This window comes from Bactrocera tryoni, chromosome 1 (genome assembly GCF_016617805.1).
Source record: "Bactrocera tryoni isolate S06 chromosome 1, CSIRO_BtryS06_freeze2, whole genome shotgun sequence".
NCBI classification, from domain to species: Eukaryota; Metazoa; Arthropoda; class Insecta; order Diptera; family Tephritidae; genus Bactrocera; species Bactrocera tryoni.
The window spans coordinates 55,473,645-55,494,802 of NC_052499.1; the positions used below are offsets into that span (position 1 = coordinate 55,473,645).

General features: G+C 32.8%; 1 protein-coding gene across 1 annotated transcript in view; it reads left to right on the forward strand.

The window, feature by feature from the left end:
- The first annotated feature begins 14,634 nt into the window (after window positions 1–14,634).
- Window positions 14,635–21,158, forward strand: part of LOC120766878 (filamin-A) — a 113,496-nt gene continuing 106,972 nt past the window's right edge. The window contains exons 1-2 of the mRNA XM_040092611.1: window positions 14,635–14,820; window positions 15,139–15,301. Coding sequence (XP_039948545.1) covers window positions 15,287–15,301 — 15 coding nt within the window. The 5' untranslated portion in view covers window positions 14,635–14,820; window positions 15,139–15,286. The remainder of the gene's footprint in view (window positions 14,821–15,138; window positions 15,302–21,158) is intronic.

The following is a 21,158-nucleotide window of genomic DNA, read 5'->3' on the forward strand; positions in this document are numbered from 1 at the left end:
CTCTTTGCTCACAGCGCAACAACGATCACAACAACAATGCTGCACGCAATTCGAAATTTTTTGAGTTGAATTTTCAAAAATGTATTTTTGACTACTCAGTCGCTTCAGCAGCCACTACGAGAGCGGTACGCAAGACCGAACAGAGCGCGTGTAATTTTTGCCCGAGTTTCCACAATTCCATTTTCCAAATACATATATACCCATATACATATATATGTATTTACAATAAGGTGTTGTATAGAAAATTATGACTTCGCAAAGAGTTGTGAAATTGTGAAAATGCCCTATTTGTGCGCAATTTTAGTGTTGAAGTGCGAGTTTTGAAAGGAGGCAAAAGCAGTTCAGCAACAAAATCACGCGGTTGTTTCATAATAGTTTTCGAAAACGCCAATTTAACTTGAAAAGTGTGCGTGTTTTTAGAAAAAATTATTAAAGATCGAAATGGAAAGGTAAAAATTATGATTTTTAGTTGATTTTTAAACAGAAAAGCAATATCAATTATATTCGTCGAATTTTCTGAAAAGTCTAGAAGTTCATTTTCAAAAATAAAATATCGAACCGGCGATGAATAATCCAGCGCAGACAATGCGTTTGCACAGTTCCATATATTTATAACGGTTGACGCTGACGTTTGTGAACCATATGGAAAATATTCGACGAAAAACATGAAATATACACGCGAAATATTAAAAATATAAATTAAATTTTCAAAATATATATACAAATGTGTGCAATTTAAATTTGTTGCCGCTCGCTACGCGGCACACCGCACATATATTTGCCAATGGATGCGGTGTGGTGGGTGTCGTCGCGCCGTTGCTGAGTGGAGGCCTTCTGTGTGTGTCGCAATTTATTGAGCAAAAAAAACACAATAAATAAAAATCAAAAAAAGAAGAAAAGCTAACGCTGCCAATAACAACAACAATGCATTGAGGAAACGCAAATTGCACGGCGTTGTTGGCAGCGGCCGGTTGTTCGACGAAAAACATTTCAAAATTCTCATTCGCGCATGTGTGCATTTATATACACATGTGTGTATGTATTTGTGTGTTTCAAAAAGTGAGCTGCTTGTAAAATGGAGCGTGGTGTCGTGGTGTGAAGATGTGGTCCAAATTAAAGTGCGAGAATAGTTGACAAGCGATTCCGGAAAACAAAAGTTTCCAAAATTTCATCATTTAATAAAAATTATACTTAATTATAATTAAAAATTTAAATTAAAAAAATAAGAAATTGCCTAGTATCTTTTATGTGTATTTTTAAGTGTTAAGGGGAATATTCATGTTTTGAAAATTAAGCCCTGTGAAAATGTGTTGTAACACAAATTAAGGCAATTATTGAAATAGAAATCGAATATTGAAATATTTGTAAAAGGTTAAAAAGTCTGAACATAAGTCCGTTACTTCGAAAATGTACCTAAAAAATTATTACAAATTTTTATGCCATTATAGATCACACATTGTGGTTGCCACGTGGTGATAAATATATTTTACTTTTCTATGAAAGAGAAAATTTCGTAAAATATCTAACATTTCTTCAGAAGCAACTTAATAAGAGACTGAGAACGAACTGCCATGTGCAGAAAAATTTAAACTATGTATCTACAATTTATGCTATGTTCAAAATGAACCGTTAACACAATTATAACGGATTATGCATTTCGAAGTTTTCTACATTTTCGAAGAAAAAATACAGAAACTTTAATTTTAATGGAAAATGTTTATTATGAAGATTATCTCTGTCAAATGCTGTACGCTGCTACGTCTCAGATGGTCCGTTGAGTCCAATTTTCGATGAGCATTTCGACTAGTGACTGGCGAAAGACGCACGTGTGCTTTGCTCCAAGGCCTGAATCGTAGCGGACTTATCGTATAGACTTTAGACTTTACATATCCCCACGGAGAGATGTTTAACGGTGTGATATCACACGATCTTGGTGGCCAATCCACCGGCCCAAAACGTGAAATTATTTGCTCACTAAAGTGTTCTCTCAATAAATCCATTTATTGATGCGATATATGGGAAGTCACGCCGTCTTGTTGAAACCAAATGTCACCGAGATCACGAGTTTTACTTTTTGGCTTCAAATAGTTGGTTAACATGTCGCGATAACGGTCGCCATTGATGTTATGTTCTCACCGGCATCACTTTTGAAGAAATGTGGAACGATGATTCCACAGCCTCACAAACCACATCAAAGCATTGTTTTTTCTGCTTAAAATTGTAGCTATTGAATCTCTTCAGGTGGTTCTTCATCCCAAATGCGGCAATTTTGCTTGTTTACATACCCATTGAGCCAGAAATGAGCCTCATCGCTGAACAAAATTTGGCTGGGAAACGTCGGAAATCTCTTGGTACTTTTCAAGAGCCTGTATAGCGAAGCGATGTCGCCTAGGGAGATCAAGAAGCTTAAGTTCTTGCACAAGCTGTTTTTATGCGCTTTCAAATTAAAATCCCATGTCATTTCATACGCCAGTCCGAGTTACTGCGAACGTCCACGAATCGAATCTCTACGACCTTCGTGTTCACTCTCAGCTCTGTCTTCTATATTTTCTTCATTGTATGCTGGACGTAGTCTATTCGGTGAAATATTATCCAATAATGAATGTTGAGTCTCAAGATTATGATGATGCGAATAGTACGGTTAGTAGGCCGATTTTGTTGATCATAAGTTGAGCGAAACGCATTCTTTACAGAGAGTGAATTTTCCTAATAAAGTTGAACGATTCGTAAAAGTTGTTCAGGCGTAAGTCTTTTCATGATGAAATGCCAAACAATACTGACGTACATACATAATACATGACAACTTGACGCGGGATCTGTCAAAAAAGATTATTGAAAAGTGTACCTCTGCTTAGATCATCCGTTATATTAGCTTACATAACTTCCTATATATAATCCCCCGAATTGTAAGCCGTTATTAAAAAAAGGGTTTTCTTTACTTAGGAAAGAATTGAACAAGATTTCTACAATTTGTTGATACTCTTGTAGATCATCTTGTAGATCATAAACTCTTATGCAAGTCCTTCACGCTTTTTTCAATGACAAAGCAAACAAACAAATAATGTTTTAGAGGATATTACTTACTCTTATATATTTTCAACATATTAGTTTTTTAAATTAATTAAAATTAAATTGATTAATATTTTTTTTTTTTTTTTGGAAATTAATGATTCTTTTCAACCCAACAATATACATTTCACTTAAAATTTTAAATATTACGTAGCTTCTTAACGTACGTAAATGCCGATTGGCGTTTTTCTCATTTCGATAATAAGAATGAATATTTACTTCTGTGTGTGTGTGTGTTTTTTTTTGCTGCAGTTTTTCACATTTCCTAGTAGAGCATTAAATACATACTTGTACATATGTAGATGCATTCATACACCTACATGCGTACAGACGTCGTGTTATAAAATATTAGTGGGTGAAAAATGAGTTGTTGATTTCATTTATTTCTTTATTTTCTTACATTGCTTACAATTCTCATTGTGTTTATCAAATAAAGAGCATATAAAATGAGCGCTATAAATTTTACGCCGGTTCATTGTAGCGTAAGATAGTTTTCGTATATTTTTCTGTTTCACATCTACATTTTTTGGAAAATATATAAAGTAGACTTAGGAAAAATAAATGCATTATTTATGCATAAAATGTGAGAGTTTTATTTAACATAGTAAAAACGATACGAATTTGACTTAATATGCATCGTTTCGATCTATAATTTATTGCCATTTTGAGAGTAATTTCATAAGGATGCTTTCATAGAAACCCAGGTCACTATTGGGAAAACTCTCTATCTTCTTTTAAAGCGAATTTTTCAACAGCAAAAACAATTGTCATCAACTGGAATTTTCCTAGCAGTCATTTGGTGGCTGTTTTGAAGAATAATGTGTATGAATAAATAAGAACTTCTTAACCAAGCTCCAGAAGCTTAGGTATGCCGAGTTACTATCGATTTATGTGACACGGTCTTTCCTATTGGATAAACCTGACTGCGTCTGGGCTATTGCTTCCTTTGAGCTGTGCAATTATTGACAGTACAGGTCCGCATTGAGCATTTGCCGAATGAATACGAACCTGTACATCGTTTACAACGGCTCACCGGGATTCAATAACAACAATTTTCTCTCGATTTTATAGTAAGGGATACACTTTTTATGATCAGTAGTAATACGCTTTATAAACTGATCGGTTTTGTATGATTTAGTATTGATTCGAAATTTGAAATTCAGTATTTATTGAGCTACTTTTGAGTGAACTCGTGTGACAGCCATACATGGAGCTTCTCTTTATATCCAAACTAATTAAAAGGTGCCAAACGACTTTTTGCGCCATGTTTAGCTCCTGGCCAATTCGAAGGTCGGACTCGACATCAATACTTTGTATATTTGATATAAATATCAGTGGAATGGTATCAACGATATCAAAATTGCGCATCATGGCTGTTTCCCTTTAGAAGCCATAGGTACTATTCTTATTTTCAGCCACCTGATTGGCATTTTCTTATTTTTATACCCTGAACAGGGTATATTAAGTTTGTCACGAAGTTTGTAACACTCAGAAGGAAGCGTCGGAGACCCTATAAAGTATATATACTTTATAAATGATCAGTACTCGTATGTGGAGCTGAGTCGATTTAGCCATGTCCGTCTGTCTGTCCTTCTGTCAGTCCGTCCGTCCGTCTGTTTTGAAATTTTGTACATCTCATTTTCTCTTCAAAAAGCTGCTCATTTGTCGAAACTGTCGATATCGGACAACTATAACATATAGCTGTCATACAAACTGAACGCTCGGAATCAAGGGCTTGTATGGAAAAATTTCACATTTGACAATATATATTCACAAAAGTTTGCACAGGTTATTCTCTAAGCTAATTATGTAATATGCGAAGAAACTGTTCAGATCGGATTACTATAGCATATAGCTTCCATACAAACTGGTCGCATAGCTACTAAAAGAAATGCACCTGTGAAGGGTAAAAAAGTGCTTCGGAAAAAAAGTGCGAAATAAAAATAATTTTTTTGCGGCTGTCCATTGTTGAAGCGTTGACCAAACAATACTGAGTCAAGCCATCACAATACTGTCTAAGATCTTTTTAGTACGAAATCTTATCTTTCTAACGTAATTTAGCGTTAACCAATCGCGCTTATGCAAAAAGTTACAGATTATGAAAACTTAAAATATTAGATTTATTTTTACTAGGCTTTTATATTGTACTTTGATCGGTAGCGGTAGCTCGGTAGCTTTCGTCTTAAAGAAATAAATTGTTATGATTAAATTCCTAATACAGCAATTCGTTCTTAAAAGTAACAGAAAACTTAAAAACCATATCTAATGAACGTATATAAAAAGTTATGTTAAATATATTGAGAATCTTATCTTGTATAATCCGTCTGATTACATAAGCACTCCTATGACAATCGGCTGTCAGTGATCAGCGTTTTATTGAACGGAAAGCTTTCGATTGGGCTGTATTCCTCAAATTATTCGGAGAATATAGATGCAAGAACGAGATCCGAAAGATTTGATGAAGATCAAAAATAAAAATTCAATAATTGTTATTTAAAAAATTTTAAAGGTCTTGGTGTCTGATTTTGTTGTATTATTTTTGTAGTTGAAGCACCTCTTTTTATATATTATTACCGAAGCTAGAATATCCTTCACAAATACACGGTATGCCTCACAAGAGCTTGATTCCGATCGTTCAGTTTGTATGGCAGCTGCGAAGTATATGCTATAGTGGTCCAACAAATGAGCAGTTTCTTGCAAAAAAAAGGGAAGTGTGCAAAATTTCAGATTGACATCTCAAAAACTGAGGGAGTTCGCGCACATACAAACGGGCGCACAGACAAATGGAGTTAAACTGGTGTACGGGTTAAATCGACTCAGTTTATTTTTATATTATTTGGGGTCTCCAAAAATTCCTATTGGGTGTTAAGAACTTTTTGGCAAACTTAATATATCCCGTTCAGGGTATAAAAATAATAAAAAGCTTCACTCACTTAGGTTGCAGCAAAAAAAAAAAGGAAATTCTACAGAAAGCATAAGTAAAGTGATACAATTTAAGAATATATTAATATTACTATATATAATATTATATATAATAATAATAATAAATAAAGTAACTGTTCATGCATCACACTTTCTTTTCTTCACTTTCCTTTTTGTATTTAATTCGACAAAAATAGATACCATGAAAACGAATTTATGTTTAATTAAAATTGTTATCATTAGTGCAACTAAAATTACTTCGAGAAAATCATCACATAAAACGTCACTTGTGATTGCAGTCTATGCCAAACTCATCGAAAGTCACATTTTATTGGTTCGTTAATTTTAGCGAATTTTATTTGGCATTACGAATGCGAATTAATAGCAAGTGATTAGCGCATCTGCTCTGCATGCCTTAGCGCAAACGTAAATTTAATATATACTATATACATATATGTATGCAACTATAGCAATTATATACAAAAACAAGAGATATGTAGAGCGTTATTGGCAATTTGCATTTCATTCAAGTGCATCGCGCATCACATTTATTTGTTTACGAAAATGAAATTGTTATTGCGTCCTAAATATAATTGGGTGAATCAAAACGAAGTGAATCAAGCATAAAAAGTGATAAGCTTTATTCTTACACAAATTTAGATTAATACAAAAATAATTCGAGCAAACATTTACGACTTTTTATTGCGGGGAGAGTGTTGGATTATGCGCACGTGTGCCTTGGCGTATACGTAACATGAAAATTACAGAAATTTGTCTTGCATGACAAGTTCACATATTGAACTGCGTGTACAGTTATTGATAACAGAATTTAAATAATTTTATATGCCCTTTATGGGCTCAATTCTATTTATTGGCATATTACTTCGAAACCAAGTAGAAATATTTTTGGCTATGCCAAATTTGGAGAAATCTACAAATAATGAAATGTACGAAACAAAAGCATATTGTTGTGAATTGAGCTACTTTACAGCTGATCTTCAGCTGTTCTGATAAATATTCGCAGTAAGTTTTGAAATTATAATATATTGGCATGAATACAATGTGAATATTGAAATTCCTTGTTAGAAATCCTTGTTTCAGCAACGTTAGCTAGAACTTTTTACAATTTTCGATTATATAATCGGTAATGAGTAGGAGCCAAGATCAGATCTGCGCACTTGTAGGCAATAAACATTTATTGTAATTTTAATAACTTTTTTTACATTGCTAATAACTTCGGTGAACCACCTATTTACCCCCAAATTTTAGAGGAAAATATCAACAAATTTCAAAAAATCGAAGTTTTTCTTTGCTTATAGTGCTTATTTTAAGTATCATTCTCTAAAAACTAAAAATAAAATAAAATTTTAGTCGTCAGTTATTGGTTAGTTAATATTTTATTCTCATTCTATTGAAACGCACATTTTTTTGGCAATCTGCTAAGCATATTTATAGGCGCAACTCAGTTTGATCTTAATATTTTATTAGTATTGATCGACAATCAATGGCTTTAGTATGAAATAACGGATTGCATTTGGCGTATTATATAGCACTACTAGGGGATCCGGCCACGCGTTGCAGTGGTATACATTTATACTATTATTCGTATAATAAACTATTCAATACAGTGAAAATTCTATTTACGAATAAAGGCAAGAAATTGCACTTGTGGTTTAATTTTGAATATGTTCATACAAATAAATTGCATTGGAAAAAATAACGAATTTAAGGCTGCTTTTTAAGTGGGTACTCTCATGTGAACGCATACATTTTACCGCTTTTTAGGAAAATTTTTTTTATGCGACAACAAAATTCAATCATTTTAATTTTTTAATATATTTTTATTTGTATTTTGAAATGTACTATACAAAAAAATAATTTTTTCGGTTCTTACATTTTTAATATATTCTTTTTTTAAATCAAAGTAGTCCCCAACAAAAAAAAGTAGTTCACTGGTAATGGTGATAGCGGCTGTTCATGTTGTCTGAAATAAAAAAATCGAATGGATTATTATTCAGTAGTTCTGCGGCTATCGTCCCTACCAAATATAATCAATTTCATTACAAAAAAAAAATGTCGAATTTCAAAAAAAGTCACGAAAATCTTGTTTTTTTTCGTTAAAAATCGTATAAAAAAATATGAAAATATTTTCGAAAATAAACAATTCTGGTAGGGACGATAACTATAAATGAGTAGAATAACTTATGTAAATTTTAAAGCAATCGGCTGAATACTTGTTTTTTAGGACCATGACAGTTTCAGAAAATTATGATTCGAGAAAAATGCGTTAAGAAACGTACCAGCTGCAGACTTGTCATGGCGCCTAGTAGACAGTCGCTTACGACACGTCGGCGATTATGAGCGGTAACTTATCAAATACTATGAATTTCGGTCTTAATTTTTCACAGCATGTTTTCAATATGTGTTACTATCAAAATATAAAAATAAAAAAATCGATTTTTCGAAGTGATTACATGAGAATACCCTCTTAAATGTCTGGTTACCAGCCTTTCTGTCCAGTTAATGGAGATGCCCTTTTAATAGAGCTGTCACTGTATTTTTTATTTACGAATTGTTTTTACCATCCTATCTTCTAAGTTGGTTCAAACTGGACACAGTGTGCTTAACTTTAATAAAATCGTTTCAATAACAACAACAACATGGCACGTACTTTTTATATATTTGTAAAGATAAATGTTGAAGAAACGACTGGCGCGCTGTTGTTAACTCGGGTATAATCGCGTAAGCGGTGTCTACGCCAATTAAGAAAAAAAAAAAAAGATAAATGTAAATAAGAGATATATTTAAATAAATTGATTTACAATTTTCATATTTCAAGTTATTTTTATTACTAAATAAACTTACTGAACCATCTAGCGAACCTACGACACACACAACTCATCTCAAGATTTAAGATTTAACATACTTGTAAGTTAAGATTGCTCACTCATTAGCGGTTTAGAAGTAAAACGCATAGTGACATAAGAACAAAACCATATTCACTCTTAACCTTTTCCACTAAAAACATTTTCTCTGCTTTTCATTGGCAAATGAATGGTGGAAGTCACATACATTCAAAAATAATAACATTAATTTCAAAAAAAACTTTCTCAATATTCCTTTTTTCGCTGTGTGAGATTAATAATTAAAAGAACTGTTAGCGAAATAACACATGTGCCTGCCTATATGTATTGTTGATGATTAAGCAGGTATAAATTTGTATAATTATGATTGAGGTGACCGCATACCTGTGAATTTGTATTTATAAACATTAAAAGGAGTCATAAATTGTTAAAATTTTATTTGGGATTTCGTGGTGTTTTGAGATGAGGAAAACGTCTTTCAAATTTGTTATTGCAGTGCTATAAATACATTTGTAAATGTATAGACATAGATGCTGGAAATATATTTAATTAATATTAATAAATTAATTCATAAATGTAATAATTCAACATATAGTAAATAATTTGACTTAGAAAAGTTAAACTTTGTCAAAAAGGAATAGCAATCGGCTTGACAGTGGGTAAAAGAATGAAAGAGAGTGAGAGAGAATGAAAGAAACAGAGATATAGTATGAGAGAGAAAGATAGATAGAGTCAACAAGAAGAGGAAGATACAGCGGGAGAGATAATAAGATTTATATAAATAAAAGAAAGTGATTATAGTGAGAGGGAGTTTTTAAAAAATTTCTATCCAAACATTCCAAAGCTTAAACTTAATATATAGGATTTTTACTGTCACAAGTTTTGGTATTTTATTGGCTTCAAATCGCTAAGTCATTTATTCTACGAAACTGAGCCAAATTAATTATTTTATGCTCACAGACAGAAAAAAAGGTCGCATTACAAATATGGCATCGAAGCCTTGTATGCATGTTGCCCACGAAAGCTATTATTAATTTTGACGAAAAATACTTTCTTCTTTAAAAAATTTTAATTTTGCAGCCTGTTTTATTATACATACTATAAAAGTTTTTATTCCAGCTGTTAAACATTTTTATACCAAATGTTCGGTTTCACAAACAAACATAACAAGAACTGCTGTTTCCAAATCTTGTTTGCTGGTACTGTACATTGTCATATGTACAGCTGTTGACAGCTAATTAGAAACGCTACATAAAAATCATTTTTTTTTTTTTGAAGATTTTAACAAAAATGTGTGGAATCAATGATTGGAGTGCGACGACTAATTAGGAACGAAAATATTTTATAAGCAAAAAATACTGTTATTAAAAAAAATTGCTTACTTTCAGGTAGTATTTTGTTACTTAACCCTTTTACTTTAAGGGGGTATTCTACTCTAGAAGCATGAATTTCAGGTAATTTTTAAAGTGTCGTAAAAACAAAGGCATTTAATATTTTTACTATCCATTTTTTTATGGTGTTTTTACTGATATCTTAAGAATACAGAAAAAAAAATTTTACAAAAAAATATTAAAAATTAATATAATTAGAGGGGGGGAGAGACAGGTGTAAAAAAAAAATGGCGCATCCTGGTGACATTGATCTTGACTCTCCTGGTGGTCTGAAAAAAAAAATCAAAAGAAATTCTTAATCAGTAAAGATGCTGTTATAGTCCCTATTTCAGGGAACACGAAAACAATTTTTTTTGAAAAATGGCGACTGCCTGAAAATAAAAATCATTTTTTACGTTTTTTTTTTTTGAAATTCCTGAATTTTTTTAAAATATTAAAAACAAAAATTTTGACACGATGCTGGTAAGAACGTTAAAGGATTATATAAAGACGGTTCACACAAAATTTCAAGTAAATCGGTTGTATAGAACTTGAGATAATGCCGGTACTGTGTGGAAAAAAGTAGTTTCGAGAAAAACGCGTTTAAAAATTCGATACGGCCGAACCGGGCTAGGTACTGCGTCACTAAAGTAACTGTAGCTCTTAAAATAATTTTAATATTTAAAAATCCTTTCGAGGATATGTTTTTAAGGGTCTAAACTTTAAATATATGAAAAAAATCGAACTTTTCAAAATTCTAAAGTAGAAAACCCCGTAATACTGCTTCATATCGATTGCGAATTAACGTTATAAGAATCTGACAGCGCACCACTGGTGTTGCTTGCCATGCCGTCCTAATTTCATCAAAACGGACATCCATATTTGTGATATTTTCGGCACCTACAGCTTTTTAAACATCAACCCAGATGTGTGCCCTTCAGGCCACTCCAAAACATTCATGGAATTTTTAACAAAAAACTTTTGTGTCAACTATCCCGTATGCTTTGGATTGTTATTTTGTTGGAATTTCCGTATAGCAGGCAAATTCCTTCTTAGTCCATGGCAGAATGACATTTTTTAGAATGTCGACGTGTTTCTCCTTTTTTAAAATTACATCAATCGTATGAAGCGGACCTACACCATTCCAGGAAAAAAATTCCCACACCATGATTGATCCTCCACCATGCTTCACTACGCGTGAAACATAGCGAGGATTGAATTCTGGATAGATTGGTCGGCGAACATACCTTCGACCATCACGATCTATGCGATTAACTTTGGTTACATCGCGCCAAACAACATACTGCCATTGATTTGTTGTCCAAGATCAATAAGAGTTGGAAAAGTCTACGCATTGTTTACTTTAAATTTTGGTCAGAAGAGGTTTCCTGCGTGCTGCCCTACCGCCTTACCAGAAATCAATAATATTATTACTAAAAATTAGCACCAAAAGGTATTTTAATTCTTAAAACAACTGTTTCTACACCTTCTATATCGTAACGCATTTACCATTTGGGCAAAAATTAACAGAACTTCAACTGTGCAACTACAAAACTGCGCGAATTTAGTACTATATAGAGTAACACAAACAATGTAAGGTTTTTAGGAATATAAATAACGGTGTATCAAAATATCTAATCACTATACTCATCAGCACCTTACAAAAAGGGAGCGTTTCTAATTAGCTGTCAACAGCTGTATATACAATAAGCTGCAGAATGAGCTAAAGGCGCATGGCATTGCACAAAGGCTGAGTCAGCCGCCTTAAATGAGTTCATAAAGTGCCAAACAAAATGCGCCTGCACTCATAATTTGACAGCTAACAAGGAATAAACATTTTATTATAATAGCAAAGCATTACAATATAGTTTAATGGGGCATGTAGACATAGTGATAATGGTGCAAATTGCCAATAATGCCGAAGAACATACAACAGAGCAGATGAACAATGCCTATATGGTGCAAATTAACGCACAATGGTTATAACATATGGTATACTGGTATATAGAAGATACCAGCAGAAATCTATGAACTTTCGACACTCAAAATTAATTATTTGACTTTAGTATATTTCATATTGACTTTTTTTTAATGATTTCATATATTCAAATTGGATATTTGAAATTGAATTTTAGAAAGAGGGTTCTTAAAGCATCATTGCTGCTTTGTCGAACTGAGGAGTTGTGTAGTGAAGATAATCAATAACAACTCAAAAAAATTTTAGAGCTTTACTTGAGAGATTAATGCATGAAAACCAACTTGCGAACAATTCTTCGAAAACTATATTGGATATCTGTATGAAAGCTCAGAGAAATATTATTTCGTAGTTAGCTATTTCTTAAATTATTAATACTATAATTCTCATGCTGAAATTCAATGTGGGTTTAGGAATGTTCAAAAACGAAGATGAGAGTGGGGTTAATCTATGTGATCTGTGTTATTTCAATAAAGCCGTTCATAACATAACCGTTGCGAATGTTGGAAAAGCCGTACGCTGATTCAGTTTTATCAAAACCACAAGCCTACGAGTGGTCAAAGCCTACAAAAACGGTGAGCGATCCTTGAAGGCATGCTTCGTTTTGAACGACCTTCGACCTCTTCAATCGATGAAAAAACTACAAATTGAAGGATATGCTGCTTGAAAATCGTCAGGCAAATGTTAGAGAGATGGCAAGAAAGCTGAACATCTCTCGAGAGTCCGTTCGAATGATTTTGGTGGATATCTTGGATATGAAACGCGTTCTTGCTCGACTCGTTCTCTTAAAGCTGAATTGGTTTCAAAAAGAGTACCATAAACAGGTACCTTTGGACAAGCTTGATGGTGCGAATTCCGATCCCATATTCATGGAGAGCATTATACATAGCTGTCGATGAGACATGGGTTTATGAATTGGACATGCAAACAAGTCAACAATCAACGGAATGAAGAGAAAAAAGAGCCGAAACTAAAAAACCATGTCAAAGTCGCAACAAAATCAGAGTGATGCTCCTTGTTTTCTTGATATTCGTGGTTTAGTGCATCATGAATTCGTTCCGGAGGGTTAGAGGCGTTTGCGTTAGAACATCCGTCGAAAACGACCGGAATTGTGGAATAACAATTAATGGATTTTCCACGATGATAATGCACTTACGTATCGAGCCAAGATTATGATTGAATTTAAAGCCAAAAACGCCATGACTACCATCGATCGACCACCGTATTCAAAAGAGTTGACTCCGTGTGATTTTTTCTTGTTCCCCAAACCGAAATTGCCGCTCCGTGGAACCCCTTTTCAATCGATCGAACAGACAAAACAAAATTCGCTCAAGAAGGCCATTCCAAAAAGTGCTTATGAAAAGTGTTTCGAGGACTGAAAAAAATATTGGCATAAGTATATTACAACTGGTGGTTATTACTTTGAGGGCGACAAAATAAATATTGATTAATAATTTAATATTATACGTTTTACTTACAAAATCCGTCTACTTTTTTATCACAATGTAAAAATCCTTATAAATTTGCATGCAATATAATTGATATTTTCTAACTCAAAAAGTCAAAAAAATATAAGCTCTACTGCCTACTTCATGATAATCAACCTGACAATTATGGAAAATTTTTGACAGTAACTTAAAATCTCTCAATATTCAGAGAAACATTATTTTCATGTTTCTTGGGTAATATCCTGCATATAAGGAATTCTTAAGTAGTATTTATTTAATTCCACTAATTTACAATAAATCCTTTTAAAGTTATGAATAAGGGAGCTTTCTACTCTTTTTCGGCTCCAAAAATTCGACAATTGGTGTACTATACTACATACAGCGATCAATGCATAATCTACAAAAGCATGCTATAAGACGATGCAAAATCAGCTGTGCACCAAATGACAGCAGAAAGTACTCGAAAATGCAAAGTAAAAAGCATGAAAGAGAAACAGCACATCGATAGCCAAAATTGCGCTAATTTATTAAGACACGGCGATCAATGATAAAAATAAAAACACCGTCAATTGCATTGAAACAACAAACCGTAAACAGCAAATCAAAGTCAGCAAAAAGCAAAAGCAGAGCAAAGCATAAGAAGTAAAAAACAAAAATATGTATGTATGTATATAAAAGCAAATACACGAAAATAAAAGTAAAAGAGCGATGTAAATAAAAAGAGGAAATCAAATTTTAAAAATAAAAATATTTGTAAATAAAAACGAAACATACACACACACACACACACATACAAACAAGCAGTCATACATAAGCTTGCGTTCGGGAGCGCACTTGGAAGCGGCGAGTAGCCGAACTCGGCGAGAATGAATAGTACGCTGTAGAATGCCGAAATCAACAAGAAAGCGCGATGTAAAACGGAATGTGAAAAAGAACTCGCATAAAAGTTTCACAGCAATTTTGTATGCAATTCAGTTGAGTGGCGATATTGTCGCGAATAAAACGTTTGGTCCACAAGCAATTAACCCAGCTAATCGTAGACGCAAAGAGCTAACAGAATAAGAATAATTACAACCAATAGTAGCAAATACTAAACATCGAGTGAAATTAAAGTGCTGTGAAGTAATTACCGTTAGGAGATCGGTATTTTAGAAACCAAGAAGTGCAAAAAGGTAGTGAAATTCGAAATAACGGCAAGCAATCGAAAAAAATTTAAACAAAACTTAACGAAACGCTTGCCACCTTCTGTGTTTGTGTGTTTTAAATATTTAAAAAATTTTCTGTATTAAAAATTTTCAAAATTAAAATTTTTCAAAATTAAAATTTTTCTGCATTAAAAGTCAAAAATTTTTCAAAATTTTCAATTTAAAAAATCAAAAATTTTTCAAAATTAAAAATTTCTTTACAAATAATTTTAAACCTGCATGTCCTTGTTTTGTCTAACTAAAAACATCGATTTTCAAAATACACTTACGTGTTTTACCTGACAGGCGGCAATTTGCCTGTGTTGCAAACAACCCGAAACACCTATAAAAACAAGCGAAACAACGAGCAGCGGCAGCACAACAACAACAACATTATAAAATAGAAATAGCGTATTTTTAGAAAAGAATCAAAAACACATTTGAATACGTCAAAATGTCGGCGAAAAATGTGAGTGACTTTCATTTCTACAGCTGCAAACATATAATCATGCACACATTCACATAAAAAATTTTTTTTTGCTCATACGCGCATATAACGTAGATATGTAGCATGCTGTCTAACGGTCAACCATTGTTTCATCACCACTACATACACACTTAGAAATGTGAAATCCTGCTTGTCAACTCTGATGAATTAGCGCAAATTCGCCGCGATCGACGTCCAACAGCTGTCGATCAGCAGAAAACATATGTTTCTTATTTTCAAATGCTGAAAATTGCATTAAAATATTTGAGTATACTTAACTACTTATATCAAACTAAGCATTGAAATGTTGGTAAAAAAAATTTTGAGACACTTTGGATTGAACAAAAAAATAAAATAATAATATTTTTTTTTGAAATATTTTTAATAAAATAATTTTTTTTAATTATTAAATTATTAAAAATATTTTTATTACATTTTTGTTCATTATATTTTTATAAAAATATTTATTCTTTTGAATTAAATCTTTTTTTTCACTTTACAACAGTATTTTTCTAAAATTAAAAATTTAATATTTTTTTTATGTTTTTCTTATTCACTTTTTACACGAACAACGATATTTTTATAAAAATAAAAATTTTATATTTGTTTATGTTCTTATTATTATTATAAAAGCAAATTTTTTTAAGATTTTCTTATTGATTTTTTAAACCAACAACGGTTATGTTTTTCTTATTCACTTTTTCTGGAATAACGGTATTTTTACAAAAATAAAAATTTTATATTTTTTCATGCTTTTATTATTCTTATAAAAATAAAAATTAAATATTTTTTTAAGTTTTTCTTATTCACTTTTTAAACCAACAACGGTTTTTAATCTTAAATTTTTTTTAATGTTTTTATTATCATTTTAACAGTAAAAATAATTTTTTTATGTACTTTTTACACGAGCAACTGTATTTTTCTTAAAGTTAATAATTTATGTTTTTATTATTATTTTAAAAATACAAATTTTGTATTTTGTTTTGTGCGTTTCCTTATTCACTTCTTTAACGAACAACGGTGTTTTTCTAAAAAATAAAAATTTAATAATTTATTTATGTTTTATGTTAAAGAACGGTTATTTTTCTGAAAATTAAAATTATCAAAATTTTTTTTTTATGTTTTCCAAATAGAGTTAGTAAATTTAAGACAAAATTTAATTTTTAAATTAAATTATTGGATAGTTAATATAAAATGTGTTATCGTCTAACACTAAAAACAACACATATATATTTTTTTAAATAACAAAGTCCTTTTTTTCCTAAAATTTAATAAATTTTTTAATACTATTTTTATTGCTCATTTTAAGTTCTACCCAAGCTAATCAACATATGTATTAGATATAATTATTTAGAAATAATCAAAAATCGATATACCAATTGTGTATTAAATAAATCGAATCTTCTCAAATATATTTCCCATAATTTTTGTTCGCTTCCTTCTTCCATCTGTGCATACGAAATCTGCGCTGCTCAACAGTTTCCTGCTCAATTAGCTGGCTAATAGCCCAGCAGACTGATTGTTTTACAAATTCATGCCGCACATAATTAATTAATCACTTGAAATCAACGACGACGAAGTGGCGCGAATGATACACACACACATATATGTATATGTTATATGCACCCATGTGTGCTTCGTGATAAATGAAAATATCTTCTATTTATGCATTACTGCCTAGCATATAAATTATTAGGCGCATTATTGCAGAAATGTATTTGCATACATTGTAAGAAATCAAGCAAAAATATTAATAAATAATCTGCAGGCCTTAAATGCAGCGAAATATGCACAAATACATTTTGAGGAAAATACCTGGTTGCTTGATTTATTTGCACGCTGCCATATTTCTCAAACGTTTCGCGGCTATTTATGACGTTTCGACATAGCCGCCTCAACCGAAGGACATTTGCTCAATTCAATAACAAACCAATGCCCACAAAATACATCCACCTGTGTATATATGTATGTACATATATGCATTTGTATGAAATCGCTTATATGGCTATATGTTTTCCTAGGGCAGGCGTATTTTTAGAGCGCCAATAATGCAACAAAAAAATTAATAAAAGTGTGTGTACGTATGTGTGTATATATGTAGTTTTATATGCAATTGCATAATAATGCATAAAAAATCCATAAATTTCAGTAAACTATTGTAACGATTTGCACGTTTATATTTTGAGATCCCTGATAGGGTTAGAATCATGGGCTAAGCTAGCTTATATTGCGCCAATGGACATAGCTGACGTCATAAAATATATTTTTTTAGTTTTTTGTATTTTTTTAGAAATTTTTATTTTCCTTGACAGTGACATCAGGAGTTTAACGCAAAGCTTTTACTTATAAAATCAAAGCTTCAAACATAATCCAGGAAGCTTTTATTGTATTTATCGGCCGGAAAAGCACATTTTTATAAATAATAGTTACATATGATGTTTATAATATCTATTATAATTAATATAATTTGATTTTGATAAATTTTTGAGAAATTAAAACAATATTCAACATTATAAACATTGACTATTACGACTTTTTTGCTTTATGGATGAAAATAGAAGATTTTCAACGCATAAAGAATTGCCCAGAAGGCAACGTTGGACACCCTATTAAATAAATATCCAACTAATCCGCATGAGGAGCTATGCTCTTTTCTTTAAACCTTCTGTAAGTCGTCGCTTCTTTTCGTAGAATTTATAAGCATTACCCCTGTCGTCTCGCTTCCCTCTTCTTCCTCAGCTCTCGGTATCTATCCCAGCTTTCTTGTGTTGTGGTCGATCGCAACATTGCGAGGTAGGCTGCCCGCTTTCTCTCTACTGCGACACGATAGTCCTCATCTTACCAGCTGTTCTTTCGACCCTTACGAAAACCAATGGTTTCGCTTGCAGAAGTTTGAAATGCCGTCGCACCGTACGCTTATACCGAGTTGCTGATGAGTGTTTTCAGAGAGCATGAGTGCAAGTCGAGTAAAAAATCGTTCGGCTGTTTGTTGTGATTGCAGCTTTTCGATGCCGCAAATTCTTTGTGTTTGCTGACAAGACAGTGTTCCGAGTCAATGTTCGAACATCGGAGCGTACGTACGTCTAAAACACTGGAGACGTGTCCACCGTCTATCACAATATAATCGATTTGGTTGGTGGCTTTCGGTCGGATGACAGCCAGGTAGCTTGATACATTTTATTATACTGGAATCTAGTACTCTAGTATTGCATATAAATATATTTCGGGCTCGAGCGAAATCGATTAGCCTCAACCAATCTGGGGCTGTTTCCTCATGGAGGCTGAATTTACCGACTGCTGTGCCAAAGATACCTTCTTTGCCCACCCTGGCATTAAAGTCGCCAAGCACGATTTTGACAAGATGATGGGGGCAGCTCTCATAGCTGGGCTCCAAGCGCTCATTGAATTCATATTTGGTCACATTGACCTTCTCTTCCGGCGGGATGTGGACACAAATCAACGATACGTTGAAGAACTTCGCTTTGATGCGGATTGGGGTTAGACGTCGGATGAATGCTAGTACTAGGTGACGGAGCCTCTCTAACACCACAAATCCCACACCGAATTTGAGCTCCTTTATATGACCACTATAGTAAATGCCACAAAGACCTACTCGCCTCAATCCTTGTCCCGTCCATCACATTTCTTGGACGGCGGTGATGTCAGCCTTTATTTTCACGAGAACATCAACCAGCTGGACTGTGACTCTTTCCCAAATAAGAGACCGAACATTCCAGAATAAACCGTTATCCTTAATGTATATACCATGGTCGTAATTAAAAGGACGGTTTCTCTTCCGATACTATTGTTTGGTTTTCATTGGGGCGTTTTTTACGTGGCGGATCACAAATCCAGCGCACAAACCTGGGGAGGGGATGGTTCGCCTTATCCATTTAGCTCGCCTTCAAACGGATGTTCTTTGGATACCCAGAAGATACTTGGTCTAGGACCGGAAGTCGCGCTTGAGCCATATGTAAAAGAATCGTTTCTGGATACTCCCAACTGAATGGCGCTCAGATAACTTTCCCTCCCTGAAAATGTTAGTCCTTAGTTTTGACGTTAAGTACTTCCATTTAAATTTTTCACGATTCTCACTTATTTTTGGAAAAATTTCGTAAATGGCTGGTTTTATCGAAAGACTGAAAAATAAAATTTCGTTCAAGAATTTCTAAGTTTTACATGACACACCCTAATAAATACGTATATATAGTATAAAATATTATTATATATATACTAAGCATAATTTGAAAGAACAAATAGCTAACAATTAAAACACAAATTTACCATTTCTTTTGTTCAGCTTCAAATCTGTGATTAATTATTCACCTAAACATGTTTTCCAAACACTTTTTAACTTTACTCAGCACAGCTGATCCGTAAAAATAAAAAATACGAAAACAAGCACACATACAAACAAACAATAGAGCGGTGAAGGCAAAGGTGATGATTAATTCTGCAATATGAACACATTTATAAAAAAAAAACGTTTTTTTTACTATTTTTGTGCTTCATATATTATGCGCACACATACATATGCATGTATTTATGTATATGAGAATACATGCATATATAAAAGTAGATATCGTTGCAATGAGTCAAACAGCAAGTGCAAGGTTGCAGGTGATTCAAATGAAAGCGCCATATTTGGGCGGAAAAACAGGCTACTGAAAAAGTGGACGCTAACAGTAAAAGCAAAAAGCGAATGAAAGTAAAACAACAAGAAATGCCTATAAAGAGCATTTGCGGCAAATACGGAGCGATATTGATTGACAAGGCACGCCGGCGCGGCAACTGGCACGCGCAGCGGTTGCGCCACAAGCAAAACCAAACAAGCAAAAGCATAGAAATATGTATATTATAAACTCACATACATACACACATTTTTGCAACATACATAAATCGCAGCGCATTGCAATGTCGCATCCTTTTCGGAATAAAGTGCATTTTGCACAAATTTCAGACAAGTTGGCAATCGCGCCACCAAATTTAAATCGCACTTGTTTCAGTCGCGGAATGTAATTCATTTATTGCATTAGGTGCTAACGTACTCACATATTTTTTAAGCGCTTATGATTTCATTTGGCTTTGTTCAATATGTGAATGTTCGTATGTATGTATTTTTGTGTGTGTTATATTTTTACTTTGAATTTCATTGGAATGCGCCATATCACAAGTCGTCTATGCATTCTACATTGTTGTGTTTTTTTTTCGATGCTTAAGTCACCACGCTATAAAAATGTACATTTTAATAAGAAAAAATCATTCGCGCTTGAGTCAGTTTTTAAAATTAAGTCCATTAAAGGAATTAAGTTTTCGCTCTTTCTCCCTACACTTTTGGAATAAAAGAGATAAAATATAAGCTTTATGCATTTTTGCTGTGACCGCTTCGGCAAAAATACGAAAGCGGCTTGATAAGTCGATGAATTGACAAATTATATTTTTTGGATTTTTTTTTAACTTTTTTTAACCTTAACTAGATTATTTAATTCAAAAAGTTCCTATTCTGCATTTATTCTCAAGCTTCTCAAAATAATCTAAGCCTGTAACCAACGTGCTTTTCTTCAGCAAATAATTTCATAGAACTAAAATTGGTGAAAAAATGTGTAAACTAACCTAGTCTGGGCAATTTTACATCCCAGTAAGATGGCTTCGCGCATTGACTCAGTTACACCTTAATCAATCCTAGAAATTCACACTTCAATTCAAAGTGCAACTTCAGCAAATAATATTTTGAAGTGGTCATGCGTATTCTAAGAGTAGGAGCATCTTTCTGACTTATTATTTCATTAAAAATTGTATGATAATCGACATTGAGCAGCATATAGATTAAGTTAAAAAA